The 19,621-nt window shown below is 41.4% G+C and overlaps 1 protein-coding gene across 5 annotated transcripts in view; it reads right to left on the bottom strand.

Moving 5' to 3' along the window:
- Positions 1-707: 707 nt before the first annotated feature.
- The window catches only part of KATNAL2 (katanin catalytic subunit A1 like 2), a 31,472-nt gene continuing 12,558 nt past the window's right edge, over positions 708-19,621 (bottom strand). For all 5 annotated transcript variants that reach the window (XM_052776364.1, XM_052776365.1, XM_052776369.1 and 2 more), the window contains 8 exons: positions 17,468-17,566; positions 16,556-16,619; positions 15,160-15,278; positions 12,965-13,056; positions 10,970-11,080; positions 2,565-2,727; positions 1,489-1,591; positions 708-1,160 (listed from right to left, as the gene is read on the bottom strand). In XM_052776364.1, coding sequence (XP_052632324.1) covers positions 1,021-1,160; positions 1,489-1,591; positions 2,565-2,727; positions 10,970-11,080; positions 12,965-13,056; positions 15,160-15,278; positions 16,556-16,619; positions 17,468-17,566 — 891 coding nt within the window. In that variant the 3' untranslated portion in view covers positions 708-1,020. The remainder of the gene's footprint in view (positions 1,161-1,488; positions 1,592-2,564; positions 2,728-10,969; positions 11,081-12,964; positions 13,057-15,159; positions 15,279-16,555; positions 16,620-17,467; positions 17,567-19,621) is intronic.

The raw sequence follows: 19,621 nt of genomic DNA, 5'->3' as shown, positions 1-19,621 counted from the left end.
CCATGGTACGTACTTAGAAAAGCAGCTGCACACAAGCCTGTGCAAGGAGAACACTGGGAGAACTGCAAAGAGGGTAACTAACTCTCTTGGCAAGCAAGAGGGAAGGTAAGAGAGAGGCAGCAGTGAGAGCCGAGAGCCTAAAAACATGACTGATTAGAATTTCTGTTTAAAAGATTGCAGGACATGTGGCAGTCCTGACTGCTTACCTGGCCATGTTTATAAGCAGAAAAGTCTCCCAGCTTGTATTTACCACTGTGCTGCAAAGACTCACCGTTTGCATTTTATGGCTGGCTGCAAACGAGTGGGGTAACCACCAATCCAGTTTCTAGTTAGATTAGCCTGAATCTGCTGATTTTCTACAATGTCTCCCAAGTTCCTCTAATTCCTTGCCTTTTCCACCTTGGAAATACCCCAGACTAACTGGAAAGTAATACATTTGGCACATCAAGGCTTTGATGTCAGCTGAAAACGATGACAAACTAACCAAGTTTACAAGGCACTGCTAAGGTCCCAGATTTCACTGGAGGCAGTCACATTAGAAAGGGCACAGGTCTTTGCTGGTAAAGCTGCACTGATTGTGATGCTCTAGTGAGTCTCGTAAAGGGAGAATTACACTCATCATCTAACTGTTCTTAACAAGCTTTCTGCTCCAGTTCTTTTACCCCAAACCTGTAAACAACTATCATGAATAAAGACTGACAAGCAAGCAATCTCTTAAGTCTTTATACAAAAAATTAAGGCGGGAGTCTTCATTACATAGCAACTGCCATTACATTATTTCCACGAAGAATGTTTTTTGAGTGGTCATTGAAAATGGCTAATAAAAAATACCCAAACACTGCCCCCATCCCCATTAAATTTTGAAAGTGAAGATTTCCCCCTGACATTTCTCACTGCATTCTCTTTCCTGGAAACAACAGCACTTCCCTTCCCATCACTGTTTGATCCTTTGGAGGCAAGGTGATGCCATTTTGGATAGCAAAGGTCTTGGAAATTTTCAATCCTTGGGGTTTTTTCTTGTCAAACTGACTCAAATTCTCTCTGCCAAGCAGTGTACTTCTGGCTTAGATTCTTTGCTGATGGCTTGGTATGGGCGATCACATCCAGGAAGTCTGCTGTTGTGATCGTGTCTAATCGGATCACAGGTAAGTTACTGTTACCTAAAGAGAATTGATTAAATACTGTTACTATTACCAAAAGACATTCTTTTATGTACCTGCCTAATGCAACACTTAATATACGAAAATAACAGAATAAACCTAGTGAGATAAAGAAAAATTCATATTGGTGCACAGATACTGACAGCTTTAAAAAAAGGCCTGGTTTTCAGAAATGTTAGCTTAGGTAGATGCTTTAGAGATGCACAGTTTAAAACTTTTCTAAGCAGATAACAGAGCTCCACCTGCTGGGGTTAACGTTATAATTTCTAGAGTTACAGTAGATCATCAGCATTTCCCAGATCGGATTCTCTTCTCAGAGCTGTGGTACCTGGCTGATGATTTTCAAGAGCATCGAAGATTTTCCTCACTGGTCTCATGGCTGCTTCCTTGCACACGAGTTTTATGTCTGAGCCGGAGTACCCATCTGTTTCCTGTAACGGGATCAGAATGATACATTGCAGCTTATAGCCTTACAAATCGGACAGGAATGGCATTTACAAGCATATATATTTATATAAAATATATGTAAAGTCTATTCCTGTCTGAAATATATTTATATGTGTATATATATACACATATTTTTATGTGTACCGTCCCCTCAACTTACATTGCTTTGTTCTTGTTTTGAGTGCCCACAGTACCTTGTAGGAGCAAGGAAAATAGTGGATGTTTTCTTTCTGTAGGGCAACTTTCTGTAGGTCAAATAAGACCTGCCTTTCTGTGTCTGTTCCCAGCTTTCCTGTTAATAAAATAACTATATTTCCTCATTAGCATTGATGAAACAAAAACTGAGCAGTATTGTCTCTGTGAACGGACGCAAAAAGGGCCAACTGGGTAAGCTGTTAGATATTTTCAAAGAATTTAGGATGTGACAAAGGGCTAAATGAAGAAAGCCTGCTATTTAGTGAATCTCTTCACTGTCTAAATGCTCTTTTCTCCCACAGCAGTGGAGCTGTGACAAACCTTCCCTACACAATTAACTGTTCATTACCCCGATGAATTGGAAGTGCTCCCAGCCTGCTGAGAAGAGTGATAAAATATACTGTTGCTGGAAGTCTCCCTGTATTTAAGGCTGAAAAGTTGGCCCAACAGAGAGGATCAGAATACACCATTTTGCAAGCAGAGCTGCGTGAAACCAGTGATTTCCACGGCCAGGTACGTGCCTGTGAAATGCTCAGCCCCGTGTCTCGCTGGAGCCTCAAACTGAGCTGCGGTCCTTCCCCCGGCTCCGTACATCGCAGCTGCTGTATACGGAGGTGCCGTCCCAATCCTCTGCTTCGGACCTCTTCTGCCACAACATCATCCCACCGCTGCGGGTGATGTATGTCACTCTTGCTTACGGTTCCCACCCGGAAAGACCTCAAGCACCAAGTGGGCATTGTCCCTGCAGCAGTTTTGTCTCACCTGGCCCAGCAAGCTGTAGTCCAGATCCGTTCTCAGCTCCACGCCTCCGCTCTTGCTCAGAGGGGGCAGCCAGTGCTGGATCATCACCCGCCGTGCCTCTTTACTTGGGAGGTCAACCAAAATCCTCTTCTCCAACCGCCGCAGCATGGCAGAATCTAACTCCCTGCAAGCAAAGGAGGAGAGGAATCGTCTCAGCGCGTCTCGTTGCGGAGACGTGGCGTTGAGAGCAAGCTCCTCGCTGCAGGGACTGACATTTTTCAACCCCACCTGTAACTGTGTCAACCTAATTTTGGAAAAAAAAAAAAAAAAAAAAGAATTATCCAGTGTATTCCTGTTCAGCATGTTAGCAATATGCTGGCTTGTGACAATGAGGCTTAACAATAACAACCACAAGTTGTAGTTATCTTCCCTGGCGCTGGTACTCATCTGCAGTGTGTCTCATCAGTAACAACCTCTCCCTTTCTCCCTTTGCTATTAAGGAGACACTACAAATTGTCTGTCTGGGGCACTGTCAGGACTAATTAACTGCTACTTTGTAAGGGATGCTCAGTAGGTATAAAATACAGACTGAAGGTCTCAGATGCGAGGGCCATGTTTATGGCAGAACAAGATGTTGATCTGAGACTGCTCCTGCAATACAAATTACAAATAATACAACCACAGAGGAAAATATCCCTATAAAAAGGATCATGTGAAGGATGGACAGGCTGGATAAATGGGTCAGTGAGCCAAAAACCATGCTGTCAACATCAACACCAATAGAGGTGTTTTGTCAAAACAAAAACAAAAACAAAAAAGGTGAAATACAAAAGATTGGGACTATTCTTCATTTTTACTTGCTTGTGATGAACAAAGGAAGCTTGAAAGAAAAAGGAATGTTTCTTTCTGTTCCTTTCTCAATGCACTTCATCACCATCTAGAAACAGTCCTTCTTGCCAGTGCCACAGATTCTGTCAAGTGTCAGGAGTCCTGGTACGCCCGGCACGCCAGCTCCTCTCCAACACGCATCCAAACAGTTCATTTTAATCTAGTTTTTTTCCCCAAGTGCTTTTCAGTTGTTTGCAGCTAATGGTAACACAACCAAACAACTGAATACAAATTCCTACTCCAGTTCATCCCTTGTCATTTGTGTAATGGGAATGGTCTACAAGTACCCCAGTCATCCATAAAATTTTCAAGAAGAAATAGCTGCTACAAAATATTTACTCACTCAAAAGTCTCCAGTGCCTTCCAGGAGCTGCTCTGAGCTATTATCCTTCCAGGTGCTGTACCAATCTTTCTGTACCGGCCCCATTCAGTCACTTGTTATTTCAGTTTAAAATATAATGCAGTCCTCATACCTGCTGAGAAACTCTCATCAAAGGGAAACTCACTTCACTGTGTCTTGCGTGGACAGAAAAACAGGAGCCCTAAGCACCATTTCCACCCTTGTCGGCTGAGCAGGAGCCAGCTGCTGGAGGACTGCACCTGCAATCTGGGACTGTGGGTACACTTAAACCTGCCTCTACCTTTCCCGATTCCCTGGGTGAAATCTTTTTGCCAGCAAAGTCAACATTCAAGAAACACTTCTTGTATGAAACTCCTCTTTAATTTACAGGGACCTCAAAGCTAGCTCAAGACAGATCTGTAGCAGATCCATAGAGATTATTTCTGTCACCTTTGGTGACTGTGTCCCTATTTTTTAAAAGCAAATGTTTTCTACTGGCATAGCACATTATAAAGAAAACCAAAAATGTGCTCCCAAATCTCCATCTAGGTGCCTGCCTAAGTTTTCCACAGATCTCAGCATGCCTGGCTCTTGGCTCAGTGGGAGCAGAAGTGTCCCTCTCCCCAGAAAGGACCTCAGCTTGGGAGAGCTTGTTCCACATGCACTGAGCCAAGGGCAGTGAAAGCAAAGATTAGAAAACCGGATCAACAGGAACTCAGAGGACAACAGGAATTCATTCAGATCCATCCCAGTACTTAACCAAGGCCTCAGAAGTAAATACCAGAGTTTGCTAATCAATGGCTGTTGGTATATTGATATTATTATTGATATTTTTAGGCTGTTTTAAGATGCCGTCCAACATTCAGCGCAACACCTCTCGCACAGGGTCCCACCCAGAACAACCAAAGAACCATGTTAGTCCCCACTATCTTTCAGCTCAACTTTGCCTCAAAATTGCTTTGCTTGGCTGGAAATGACTACTCTCTAGCTGACCAACCCCTTGGCTGTTATTTACCTGTATTGCCATCCTCCACGTAAACAGGGCAAAGGTGCTCAGGGTTTTAGAGGTACCCACGCAGGTACTCTAAACCGCCCTTGCAGGCAAAGAACAACCACAGCCAGAGTCTCTGCAAATACCCTACAAATCCTCTAAATGATGGCGTTTTCCATCACTCCTCCTGCTTCAGAGCACTCCTGGGGTGTCCTCCAAGATCACAATTCATAAGCTCCCTAGCCACGTTCTGTAAATAAGTCTGCTGATACACAGAAGTTGCTCTATTTATCCAGAAAGGTTACAGTGACCCTGCTTCTTGGCTAAAGAGGAAAATAAAGACATAATATTTTTGTTATCTAAAGTGTTTAGGTTGTTTGCTAAATTGTTTTGTTAGTGATCAAAAGCAAGGTTAAGTAACATTAAGCAGAATAGAATAATAAGCATTGAGCCAACCAAAACATTCTCTGAAATAATAGCCAATACAAGTACTAAGAAATGCTCATGAAAAGATACACAAAGCTGTACAGGACCTATAAAAGCAGGTGACTTTTCGGAGCTCCCCCAGGTTGACATCATGTGGCATCATGCCATGTCATCACTCCCAAATTTCATGAAGATAAACAAGACACCTATTTTCATTTCCAGAAGGAAGAAGGGTAACAATTGTGGTTTAGGCAGAAACTAAGAGACCTCAACAACTCCAGAGGTGAACCCAGAAACAGCAACAAGGGCTGACTGGTCCATAATTAATCCCTGCCTAGTGCAATCATCACCGCAGTGCTCTAGAGAAAAAGGCACCAAGAACGAGCGAGCTTGCCATGCTTCCCACCTCCCATCCTCCTGTGCAGACAGCCTAGGCAGAACCCCCACACGCTGAGGGCTTGTAGTCACTCCACGTCTTCTCCTGCTCCTCTCGGGGCTTCCCCACACCGTCCTCCGCTTTCCTTCCTCGCTCTCCTCCACCGTACGTACCGTGCAACGCTGAGAGTGAGGGAAAGAGCTCGCCATGGGGTAGTCCCAGATCTGATTTGGGTTTCACAGCCCACCTCTCCTTGAATCCATCTTGGCCATGCGCTCACAGCTCCAACGGGACTCAGCTCGGACAAGAAGGGAAGAGTCTATCAGCCTGCACCAAAGCTTCACCCACCCCGAGGGTGGGGAGGGAGAAGAAAGCAGCACTGGAATGGAAGTCGAATTGAATGCACCAATACATTAGGAAACATTCACTACGTGGTTAAGGATCACTTTATTTCTTCACTAACGAGGCCTTTATTTTATTTAATTACGTTGAATCATTTCAACAAGTAATTTGTCAATAGAAAGTGCCTTGCTGATGAGCAGCAGGAAGCGAGGCTGGGCAGCAAGCACTGCCTGAAGAGGAAGATCAATAGCTGCAGTGCAGCGTAAAGAGCTTTGTTTAGGCTTCTTTTCATTCATCTAAAAGCAGCTTGGTACTAATTTTTTTCATGATCAACAAATATCCAAGTTAAACAGATCTCTTGAAATCCAGCTTAATACCAAATGTTTGCAAGAACACAGGGCTGTGCTGTGAAGCCACAACCTTGAACTGTAGTACTAGGTATTCTGAAACTCTGTTATGAAATATCCCTATGCAGCCTTACAGTAGGACTGAATGTTGCCTAATACACATAAAAATAATCTGTAAACATATAGTTGAGATCTTAAAGGGGGTTCAAACCCCACCGACCGCTCTGGAAGCAGATACTCCCAAATGCCTCGAGGCTGTGAGCCTCGATGATTACGTGAGAGGCTCATGGCTTTCAGAAGCTCTCCATCCTCCTAAAACACCTTTCTAAGCGTACACTCAGCCACATTTTAAAGCATATTCTCTGCGGTAGGCACATTTCTGCCAGACAACTGAGTCATTACACTCAGAGGTTGGATTTGCTTAAGAAAGGGCAAAATCCAACCTGCCCATGAGCAATGTTGAGAAAATCCAAAAGGAAATTCTAAGCTCTCAGGTATAAAACTTGCAAAAGCGGGAGCTGGCTTCTCACAGTGGCTCAGCTGCCACCCTCGTACCAACACAAATTACCAGCTTTATGTGGCAGCAGTTCCCTCAAAATAGAAATCTTGTCATTTTGGATTTACCTTAAAAAAGCTGTGTCATTTTTGATGTTTCAAAGAAGAAATTTTGCAGAAATTAGCACTTCAGATTTGCAAAATGATCCAAAATCAAATGTGTAAAACACTCAAAACTGTATTCTGTAATTTTTGCATGACTTTCCAGAAAGAGTTTATCGGTTGCATAAGGCAGACACATGTTAACAAGATACATGCAGGAATCTCTTTTTGCAGAAGCATACAGAGAGAGTTCAGCCTCACGCTGACATCAACACATCTCCAAGATCCCTAGATCCAGCACCAGCCACATGGTGACCTTCAGACCAGTTGCTATCTCTGAACTCTTCCTCGGTGGGTTTCAAATACCCGATTTTTCCTTTCAAACTAGTGTGCAAGAGCAGAAAGACAGGGATCCTCTAAAGACATCTGATCCTTTAATACTGCCATGCTGCAGCATTACATGTGAAGCTTAGCTACTCACAGGATAATTTAAGAGACCACGGAAAGGTGCAATGCACTGCTCAGTTTCTCTTTCTAAAAGGGTAACGATGCTACAGTAACATAAACATTTATAGTGTATTATTAACGAACCATAAAGAGACAAATGGATTATTAATGTATTAATTCTCTTTCAAACTTAACTGTTCACACACCCAGTAGCTATTTATTTTTCAGCATTTTCTTACACAACTGGAACATAATTAAATCAAATTCTGCTCAGTTCCTTCCATGTAGATACTGTAACACAAAATGGGGTGGATTTTGTACTGATTTAAATTCATGAGTTTGTCCAAGGCATAAATCCCCCAAACCAACACACAGACTCCACTAGTATGGCTATAAAAGCCAGTGATGGCTTTATGCTTACACTGTTGGGCCAGGGTAGGAACCTGCCTAACTTGTACATCTTACGTCCACATGAATTTTAGGTGCCCACACAGCCATTCTCCTACTTAGAGAGCCTGAAAACCCTGGGCAGGCCATAGAGAGAGGCAGATGAAAGCCTCTGAACGTGTTGCCACTTTGGCACTTGAATTTCAGCAGGTAAGATGTCTGCCTGGTGGCTCTCAGAAGCACTCTTCCTTGACTGTATGGGAAACACAAGGTTTTGCATTAGGAAAGAAAATGTAGAGGGAAAGACAGGGTTTTGTAGAAGGAGGTGGACTGGATCTTTTCCTGTGATGACAGAAACTCCAGCCTTTACATCAGAGAACTGTGTAATTCTCAAGTGAGTTCTTAGGTATTTATTTTATTTTTAATGAGGGATACTGAAGGGTAACACACTGCCTGTTTGTATGCAGCAACTGTGCCTCTATGCCTAACTTAGAAGGCCACCCCCCTTAGGCTTTCTTACATTCAGAAGAGAGAAATACTTTGAATTACTCTCATGGTACCTAGATCAGGCCTCTGCTTTGATTTACAGCATCGCAGAATGGCTGAGCTTGGAAGGCATCTCTTGGAGATCATTTAGTCCAACCGCCTGCTCAAATCAGGGTCAGCCAGAGCAGGTTGCTCAGGGCCACATCCAGTCAGGTTTTGAGCATCTCCAAGGATGAAGACTCCACAACCTCCCTGAGCAACCTGTGCCAGTGTTTGATCACCTGCTCTCGAGGTTTCATGAGATTCCTGTGGGCTCATTCATTCCCCCAGCCTGTTGAGGTCCCCCTGAATGGCAGCACAACCCTCTGGTCTATCAACTACTCCTCCCAGTTTTGTATCATCTGCACACTTGCTGAGGGTGCACTCTGTCCCATCATCCAAGTCATCGATGAAGATGTTAAACAGCCCTGACGACCCCTGTGAGTCTCTCAATTGCTCCGAATTGCTGCATCTGTTGTTTCGCTGTTGACTGTCTCACAGCAGGAGAAACTTGCCTTCTACCTTAGGTGCCAAAATTATGTGATGTGAACACTGCCCACAAAGTTCATGAAAGATGATGGACTGGGGTAAAACACCCTTTTGTTCATCATGCAGGAAATTCTGTATGGCAGAGCCATCGAGACTTGGGGACCCACATCCTCCTGTGTCTCTGAAGGACTCGGGCTTCTCAGCACCAACATGTTTTGAAATGGGTCAGGCTTACAGGCCACATGGGACTGATTCAAAATATTACCTTTGGGCCTCAATTCTGAGGCACCAACATCACTTCTGTTGTTTAATTCTCTTTGCCTGTTCCCTTGGCCTTTCAGCCTGGCCTGCCAAAAAGGGGACCAGCTGAGGAGAGGAATAAAGCATAACCAGAAACTTTGTGAGAGAACATGAGGTGGTGTGTCATGACCAAGAACTGTGTTTGTATGTTATACAAAACAAAATATGCACTAAGAGTTGAGGCTTTTTTACAAGTATCCAAAAGCAAGCAGCTGTGGATACACACGCTGTGTCATTCAGATTTGGACGCTCCCTACGGCCAGCAACAGCCTGCTGATCACAGCCCAGAGCCCTCCAGTCACACAGACAGGCTTTTCCAACACGTCTCCCTATGGCCACCTCATGAGAATCAGCCAAAAATCACTAATCATGAAAAACAATCCAGGAATGAAGCCTGTGGTTTTGCAGGTGCAGAGCCCTCACTTGCTCCCAGCCAGTTTTGGATGCCCTGTTCTGTGGCTGTCACAGTACAAAGCTGGGCAAGCATCATATCAATGAACAATGTGCCTTTCAGTCAAATTTCAAGTATCGCCACTTGAAATGCTGCTGAGCTGCTGCTCGCACAAGGTCATTCCTGGGAATACCTGCCATTGGGCTCCTACAGTTTGTAGTTCCCTGGAAACAGGACTGCTGTCTTCAGACTCCTAGCTTCACCAACTCTACATGTGAGAGGTGAATAGGCCCACTTACGTCTGCATGCCTTTAGGGACACGGATATCAAGAAAGACCTCAGTGCTATGATGATCAGCAGACTGCAGAAACATTAGCCGTTCAGACAGTCTGCCCCCAGCAGACACCTTATATTTCTCTGCTTCATGTATACTTCAGGGAAAGGAAGAAAAAAACCCCCTTCTTATACCTAACTCATCTTTTTTGCAGACATTTGCATCCAAGGCTGTCTCTCACCAAACAGATGATTTCACAGTTTACTTTGCTGAAGTTCCCCTCTCTGCTTTCAATGCACAGATTTCTCTGTAGGAAAATATGATCTTCCACAGAAGATTTCACGGATCAGTAGCCCAGGGACAGGGGGAATCTTGGGGCAGGCAGAAATCCATAGACTAATTCCAGACCTATGAAAACTAACTTCAAAACCAAGCCCATCATCAATGTGCTTCAATTCCCTGTACAGGTGCTGGCTTCTACTCTGTAAGATGATTAATGAGCTACAAATCAGATGACTGTTAAAATTAGCTGTGCTTAACCAAGAGCCATTGTTTTCCCCATGTACTATTTGCAACCATTTGATGATGTTTTGTATGAAAGAAAAAGCTATACTACACTAGTTCAGATGAATGATCAAGCCAGATCAACATGCTGGCTCTGACAGTGGCCATGGGAGATGCCGTTCAAGGAGAGCACGAGCTGGCCATTTTCTGCTGTCTGTTGGACTCCCCCCAGCATCCACAGTTGTCGTACTACAAATGTTACCTCCCTACCTCATCCTCTCCTGTCTGTCTCGTTCTCAATATGTGTCCTGCCCATTTTGAGAACCAACATGATGAAGTGCCCTAGTTCCAATCCTAAACCGTTTATTCTTCTATTCTAAATCATGTTAAAGAAACTTTAGAATTTTGCCCCTCAACTTTTAAAAGTCACATTTGATACCGATAAAATCCAACATTCCTATTTGTGGAGTATCCTTCTAAGCACTAGATGTTTTAAGCACCTTACAGTTCCAGGCTGAAACCCTTCTTAGCTTAAACATAGTAAATAACTTGCCTATAAAGTCAAATACTCCATTTTAAATATTAGCAGCTGGTAGCACCAGCATATGTTGACTTTATTATGGATTATTCTCATGTGGCACAAATAGCAAGAATTGTAGAGTTTAAAAGTAAAAGCTCCAAATTAATCTTTAAATGCTTTAACCAAATATCAAGGCTTTTCTGCAAAAGTCTAAATAAAATCTTTATCTGTGCTTAGAAGCTCATGCAAATGTATTCAAAATGTACTCTCTGGATCTCTTACCATGGCAGATTGGAAGCTGCTAAAACAAATACAAGATCATCAGATCGGGCCAAGCCATCCATCTGCACCAGTAATTCTGTTTTCATCCGCCGACTTCCTTCATGTTCACCACTACCAAGATTCAGAGAAATATTATTTGCTCAGTGCATTAAAGTAATCATCTTTATTTATACAGTGTCATTCACAGCAACTGAGCCCTTGTCACAGTTTTGCCCCAGTTCAAAGCATGATTAAGCTCCATTAGCTAACATCTAAGCATTAAAATCAAGCTTTCTAATGATTACTTAAATGGACTCTTTTCAGTGCATTAAAGTGAGGAGAATTCACTATTACTGAAACCAAAGAAAAATTTTTTTTTTCTTCAGATTAATCTCCATGCAGTGTTGATGTTTACCGGAAAACAGCTAAGGCTTTGATTGATCGATCTATGTAGGAGAGTTTTTATAATGTGATAGTTGCCATTAAATAACTAATACACCTACCTATTCAGGGCAACTACTGGCATTTTTCTGTGAGTGAACTTTAAGCGGCCACAAGAAGATACTCCTATTACTGAATTCAATATTTTGCAAAATGTTCTATCAAAAGCAAACAGAAAAATATGCCAAACTGAAATGGATTTAAAAATGGGGCAGAAACCACACAGAAAGGATCCTTCCTCAAAAAGAGAAGGGAAACTTAAGCAAAGTGCTAAGAATTCTGGCCCTGATCCAGGTAACCAATTTTGCAGGAAACCAGTTTGAACCCTTGGTCCCAGATGTGGAGTTCTTGGAAACTCCTGGATCAAACCCAGAGAAAACATCAGGGCCTTAGATGGTAAGAGCTACAGTTCAGGTTTAATGGCTTATTTCTGCAAAAGCATCCACACATCAGTGCCAAGTCAATATTTAATAAGGATATGTTAAAATAACAACATAATCTTAGATAAAAATCCTTATTAAAATATATAATCCAGTGATGTTAATGAGAGCTTTTAAAAGTATATATGAAGGCAAAATTTGGCCCATAATTTGTAGCTATTAACTGACAATTATTACAAGCTGTATCTTTACGATATAGCATATTCTATTTATACATCTTTGTAAGCATATAATTTACAGTACATAAAATCTACTGTAATGGGCTCCTAATGGTTGTAACAATATTTTTATATTTCTCCTGCTTCTTCCCCAGCCCTAACCTTTTCAATTTGTTTTTAACTATAAACTGTCTACACCATGGATGACAATAACATCCTCCCATTCCTGCACCTGGAAGTCCTGACAATACCACCAAAATTTGTCTCGTTAATGAAAATGCCATTCCACCGTGTACACTCCATCTTACCCTGCTACACCTAAGCCTGTCCAAAGTGTCACAAAATCAGCTGCTTCTTACTCGCCTCCAACAAGTCATCTGTTGTTTCCCCCCCACTGCCTTTATTTCCACTTCAAATCCCGTATTTTAAGCCACATCACCACTGGTTATATACTCTTGCACCTCCCTCCTTCTCAGAGTCTTGCTGGTCCCATAGTCCCTTGCTAATCTTCACACAACCTGTCTTTCACACGTGCTTCTCTACTGATCTCATCTACTGTGAATGAAACAACCACTACATATCGCTCTTTAAATCCTCACAGCGTATGCAACACTTTCATGAAGTGGCACTTTTGGAGCTGATAGGCATTCTGACAATAACACACTGCGACGCTCCTAAAGTTGACAACAGAACAGAAGAAAAATTGCTTAATAAAAAGTCAAGAAAATTACCATTATCACTCAAAGTAATTATAATGGCAATAAAATCTAAAAGACAAGTCTTCCAGGGGCCCAATCATGCTCCTGTTGAAGTTTATGGAGCAGCCTCAGGCTTTAGTTTAGCTAAGATTTGTTTCTAACAGGTACACTCTATGATTAAACATTGGTCAGCACCTGAACACACACACTATTGAAAAGATGCAGTAAAAGGGGGACAAATATTCTCCCAGAGCCACAGGAAGCAGTCTCATCAGTTACCCAGAAGCAGTGCCTCTTTGACTCATAACTGACTCCAGCTCATCCAAGAAAATTGTGGAAGGAGCATGGTACCGGGCAAGCTCAAATAACACCTGTTTAGAGAGAAGAGGAAATGTGAAAGAAAAGATAAACTAACACAAAAAGGCATTAAGGGCCACTGGCACAGAAGATAAGTAACAGCACCCACATTCCAAACTTCTAGGACAAAAAGGGATATCTGTTGGGAAAAAGCTCTGGGTAGGCTGAGGGTCCCCGAATCCTTTCAAATTCTGAAAGGTTTGTAAAAGAGTTATAAAGAACACAGCCTTGTAATCTTGTCTTTATATGTCAATCTTTCTGGCTAAATCCTATCAGAGTACCCTGTGAATAATAGGATAGAAGAAAATGATCCATCAGAGGATTCTGGGAACTCCTAAATTGTTATCAGAGATTAAACATCCATCTTTTGTTGTTGCTCCATTTGTAGTTTTTTTAAATAAGGATTTGAGAAAAAAAATTTACAAGTCAGCTGAACCATAATGAAACAAAATGGACTGATTCTCTTGGTAAGAATCAAGCAGTTCTTTTGTTTTTCCTGGTGAAAACAAACAAACTGCTTGAATAATCAAGATTAAAAAATTGAATATTAAGCTGACAAAAAATCTGGGTCTGCCCTTTGAATAAGGAAGTTTCATCTATTTTTCTGTAAACATGGAGAGGCTTAAATTAGCAGTAAGAACATATTGTCGGTTCTTCTTCAGTGAAGGGTTCTTTGAGTTTTTAAATAAATATCACTAACAATATATACTAATCCAGCACTTTTTAATCTGAACACTTAAAAAAAACAAATTAAAAAAGACATATATTATTCTCTACACTTTGGATATGAAGCACAGGGTTTAAATTATTTGCCCAGAGTCACAAGTAGTCCATGACCAGCCTACAATTTTACTACAAATCTAAAATATAAAATCACACCAATACAGCTGAGAACTGAGGAAAACAGGATGAGCAGACATGCCCCCACACGACCACAAAACCCACATATACTTCACACTTCAGAAAACTCCTGCACCAGCCTCATGTGATTTTAGGATATAAATTCACACTTTTCTTAGAGCTGTCCTGATCCACAATCTTATTTCATTTTTGGATTCTGCCAAAAACTCAACTAAGGGTAAAATGCCACAAGTTCAATATCATTGCAAATGCTGCAGCATGTTCACAAAAACCTTTTGGATGATGGTGTCAAAAACCAGACTGTCCCATCTCTACTCCTGCCAGAAGGGAAACTTCTAGGAAGCTACTGAGACAGATGTCAAGAGGATCAATAACATAGGAGGTGAATGTCAGAAGAAAAATGTGCCATTTTAAAGGACAAAGGACACATGAAGAATAATTACGTTGCAGACAGAGCCTAAATTTTGAGAGAGATTAACAATGCTTGTAGTGCCATTTGCCAAGTGCAATCTGTTACGATTATTCATTTTCAAGAGCTCTGTATCTATCCAAAGTGTAAGAGATGAGCGTAAAGGAAGGCTAAGAGCTTGTGGATTTCTTACACTGAAACAGTGGACATTGTGGAGAGATTAGGATGGGCACCTCAGGGCAAGGATGCTACACCTGAATCCCTGAATTTTTTTATACCATAGTTGAGCCATGCATGCTACTTGCTAATCTATATGCAAAAATACTTTACCAAACTACCTTCCTTAAAACAACATTACGTCTGCATTTGACTATCAGATCTTTGTGACAATGGAATTTTTTGCCAATTCTGTGCCCTGAAGACTAAGAATAGTAGGGAACTTGGGAATCCAAACAACATTTTGTAGGGAGCCTAGGAGCCAACCCTTGCAGAAAGGATGTCGAGCACTTTGAAGGGGTCACTAAGCAAACACTATTTCAGTTAGGAAGCCTGCTTGCCTGTCTGTTATTCAGCGAGTCAAAAATTTTTGCTGCCTTCAGGACATCTGCTTCATCTTACATTACAGAACTAAAATTCCACAGCAAGAACCCATTGTGAGACTTCTGCAGAAGTGATGTCATTCCCATTTTAAGAACTAGATACAAGCAGAGTCACATGTTTTGTCCAAGACAGGAAAGATTATGAGTATCAGAGGAATACCTACTTTCCAGTTCTGTGTTAAACTCCAGTTCTTTAAGTGGGAACCTAATATTTATTAAAGTATAACAAATGAGATAATAATTCTTACCCGGACAAGTTTTTCTGAATCACCCCTCCATTTGCTGACAATGGTGGATGCTGATATGTTGAAAAAGGTTGTATTGCACTCTGTGGCAACAGCCTTAGCAAGCAAAGTTTTTCCAGTACCTACAAACAACAGCATTGAAGAAATTCATTCTCTAAAGAAATACAATGTAAATGTTTGAATACTTCCCCTCATCCTACTACCAGTCAGATAAAAACAGTAAAATAGAAAAAGTCATAGAATCATTGAATGGTTTGGGTCAGAAGGGACCTCTAAAGGTCACCTAGTCCAACCCCCCTGCCATGAGCAGGGACATCTTCCACTAGATCAGGTTGCTCAGAGCCCCGTCCAACCTGACCTGGAATATTTCCAGGGATGGGGGCATCCACCACCTCTCTAGGCAACCTCTTCCAGTGTTTCACCACCCTCATTGCAAAAAATTTCTTCCTTCTATCTTGTCTGAATCTCCCCTCTTTTAGTTTAAAACCATTACCCCTTGTCCTATTGCTACAGGCCCTACTAAAATCTCTGTCCCCATCTTTCTTCTAAGCCCCCTTTAGGTACTGGACGGCTGCTATAAGGTCTCCCCGAAGCCTTCTCTTCTCCAGGCTGAACAACCCCAGCTCTCAGCCTGTCCTCACAGGAGAGGTGCTCCAGCCCTCTGATCATTTTGTGGCCCTTCCAGGATTGTCTGGAGAAACTCAGGTAATACAGCATCACAAATGCATTCCCCAAATTCTGAAGTACCACGTGCTGAAATGGTCAGATGCCTTCTGTGGCAAGTACATCTAAACATTCACAGAAGCAAATGGAGTTTACTGCAGTGACAGCCTTTGCAGCCTGACTCAGGCAGTACTTGTGCCCTCTGTCCTCTCTCAGCCACACTCATGGTGGTAGTGCTTGTGTCAAAGGGGAGCAGCAGGAGCAGTGAAGCTGTGCTGACATGGAAAACACTCAGCTAGCACAGCAGAGGGCAAAGCTTCCACCTCATTTCCAAAACAACCCCCAAATGCAGAAGAAAGGAAGGTAATTTTCCTTAAGAAGGTGAGTTCATACCAGATTTATTCACATTTCGTAAGATCAGGTCAAGCCAAACTTGATTAATATGATCCAAGCTGTGTAAAAACAGAGATATGAGTTCTAACTCCCTGAATTGTTAGTATAAGCACTGTTTTTGGAAGATTCAGGGGTAGAAATAGTCAAGGGTTGTGAGAAAGGCAAACGGACAGGTCTGAGCAGCAGAGACAGATGTAATCATCCAACATTGTCTCCTTTTATTTCACATTACAGAACATGTTCTTCATTAACACATTTGATCTAATTAGCATCAATGATTTATCCATGGGACAAAACCAGAAGCAGTGGTAAACAAATGGATATGGTACAAAGCTCTCCATACCTGGTGGTCCATACAGCAATAATCCTTTCCAAGGAGACAGAATGCCAGTAAACAGCTGTGGGTACTGTGGAAACAGAAAAGGAATTCAGGGATTAAAAATGTATCATCTATAACAAAATGCAAGGGATTCTAACCCCTACCTCCAGTGCTCCTAACGCATTCAGGAAACCTAAGAGATTTGAAGAGAGGGGGATAAAACCCCTCCAAAATGATATATGATCCGAGTACTGAGAAAAAGACTGTATTTACCATTTGAAATCTGTTTTAAGTGAATTCTTCAACTGCAATTGGTTTGGTATTCTCTTCTATAAGTCATTTTCCATTGAATTAATACAGGCCAAATCCAGCACCTCTTACATTGCCAAAGGTGCCAAAGAATAGGACCCAACACTTATAATTTTAATATTAAAAGGCCATTTTCCTATAGGAGAATGTGTACGCCATTGTCAGATGAAACAGGATCAGGAATAGTTCTAACACAAACTGCCTACAAAAGCACAGAAATAGTGAGAACTCTAAAACACCACTGTAATTGCAAGGAAAATGCTAACAAGCCCAACACTGGTTTTCTCAAATTCCAAGTATTCTTGGGAACCTACATGATCTATATGTATTCACTTGGATTTCATTCAGGTACGGTGACTCAGGTGCAAAGCATTTGTTCCAGAACCTTAAACGGCTTCTTTAAGATTCCCTCTGCTCAGAATTAGAGTAAGTTAATAGGGTTTCCTGAGAAGAAGTGGGGTCATTAAGAAGTGGCATTAATAACGTTTCTCATACTTGTTGCGTAAAAGTAATCTTGCATCAGCTTGCATAACTTGAATATTATCAGGCATACATCACAGTTGGACTCAATGATCTTAAAGGTCTTTTCCAACCTAAGCGATTCTATGATTCTATTTAGCGCCTTACCCTTATGGGATAAACAACTGCTTCCTTGACGAGCCTTTTAGCTGCATCCAGTCCAATAATATCATCCCACTTCACGTTTGGATTATGGAGATAAATGTCCTGCAACATATATCGCATCCTGTTAGTAAAACTTCTTCTGCACTATGAGAATGACCTCTGGCAAAGTAAAAGAATCAGCTCAGTTATAAGAGTGCTATTAAGTGATACAAACTGTATTACTTAATCCTACGTACTAGGGACCTCCCAAGAGGAAAGCATACACAGCAGTCATTTCTACAGAGCTGCTACATTGTGCCTTGCTTCCCCTCAAGCCCCTAGTTTCCCTAAGAGCATATACACTGCCAAATGTATATGCTGACCAGATCTGTTTCTCAGATCTGTTTTCTGTTAGTTGGTTTTAGTAACCAACTAACATATGAAGAGCTATCATGATGTGAAGGTTCACCAACCCTAATATTTTGTCTCTGATGCTGGCAAGTATTGGACATTTAGAAAGAAGTATAAGCAATAGGAGTAACATGTTGGTTCATATTTACATACACCAACGTCTGCAACTGAAGGACTTTGATAATTAAAATTACATCTTAGACTTTCAGTTCAAATACCCTTTGACATTCATTCTTCAGTGCATTTCTCTTACCTCTTTTTTGAACATGCTTGTTCTGCAGCAACAAGTTCCACAGTTTAATCATATGCGATGTGAAAATACTTTTGTTTTAAACTTGATGCTCAGTAACTTTATGGCTGCACTCATTACTTATGTTATAAATAACAGTGAGGAAATGGTATTTACTCCACACTATGCAAGATTTTATAAGCTGCAAGAAAAGCTGTAAGAAACTCTGTAACAGGAGGAAAATTTTCCCCTAGGCATCTATCAAAAGATAGTCAGTAATTAGTCTATGCCCTGAAGCACTCACTAAATTAATTTCATTTAATTCATCAAACTTTCCAAATCTTCTATGAATCTTTCCATTTGCCTTAATAATATTTTGTGGCTTTGTGTTCCAGAGACTAGTTGTTCCACACAAAATATCATATCCTCAATACAAATACTTGGGATAAATTCTGCTCTCCAATAAAAACAGGCAGTCCCCAGAGACTGAAGAAAAATTATGTGCTTATATCCGAGGGGAAAATTTGATTTAATACAATTAGAAAAATTATTTATATAGAGTAGATTACACTTTCCCTTTCTATTAACAGCAAACTAAGATGAATCAGATTTATGATACTAAGTAGAGACTTCCATAACTGTTTCCAAATTAAATTAGATTGTGTTGTGAAATAGATACCACATGCTATTTATTTTTATTGATTTACACAGTGTTGATTACCATAGCAACTAGGAACATACCAGCACAATTTAAAAAACATACAATAACAGAGGTTAAAGCAACCCTATTGCTTTTTGCTAAAGTAGGAGCAAGAACAACACTATTTTAAAGGTTTCCCATAAATTAAAAACCAGACAGGAATTAAAAGGAATGAGAATTTTCTTTCTTTAAGGTTGGAAATTTCTTAGACTTCAGTTCTACTAAACTGCAAACTTGGAGACCAAGAATTTGGGCCATACCCATCTAAAAAAATCAGTCAGCAAAAGTCTCCCAGGCTTTTTAAACAGCTGATTTTAAGTATGTGGGAGCAACAGCTGATGCCATTTCTGATGCTTATATCCAGAGTCACAAGACTATCAAATATTGTGATACTATGAAGCCTTTTGGACAAGTACCTCATGGGGTTTGGGAGGTGATGCACGCAAATTATCTACCTGCTTCGTAGCCAGACTGATCCCCAGTAGCCCCCAGGGCCTGTTTGCTAGACAGCACCTCGACCCACAAGTGAAATGAAACGGTGCTAACAATGTTGGGATTCCCTCCCAGTGCCAAACTGCACATCCTGGAAGAATCCCCAGTCTGCCCTGGGATACAGTGTATTATTGATGCTGCTCATGCAGCTCCTGTGCTGGGATGAGGAAAGGGCACTGCTTGCAGAGCCTACAGCAATAGCATCTCTCAACTGCACCAAGCGAGAAAAGACAAGGATTCTGGATCATGCAGGCAGTGCAAAGCAAGGCACAGGACCAGCATTATGAACAATGCAGGAATATCAGGGTTTAATAATTTTGGTACATGGTATCTAGTAGATACACTC

The sequence above is a fragment of the Harpia harpyja genome, chromosome Z (assembly GCF_026419915.1).
Source record: "Harpia harpyja isolate bHarHar1 chromosome Z, bHarHar1 primary haplotype, whole genome shotgun sequence".
Lineage (NCBI taxonomy): Eukaryota > Metazoa > Chordata > Aves > Accipitriformes > Accipitridae > Harpia > Harpia harpyja.
The sequence above is the reverse complement of the archived record's forward strand: the minus strand, read 5'-3'. Positions and strand labels throughout refer to the sequence as shown.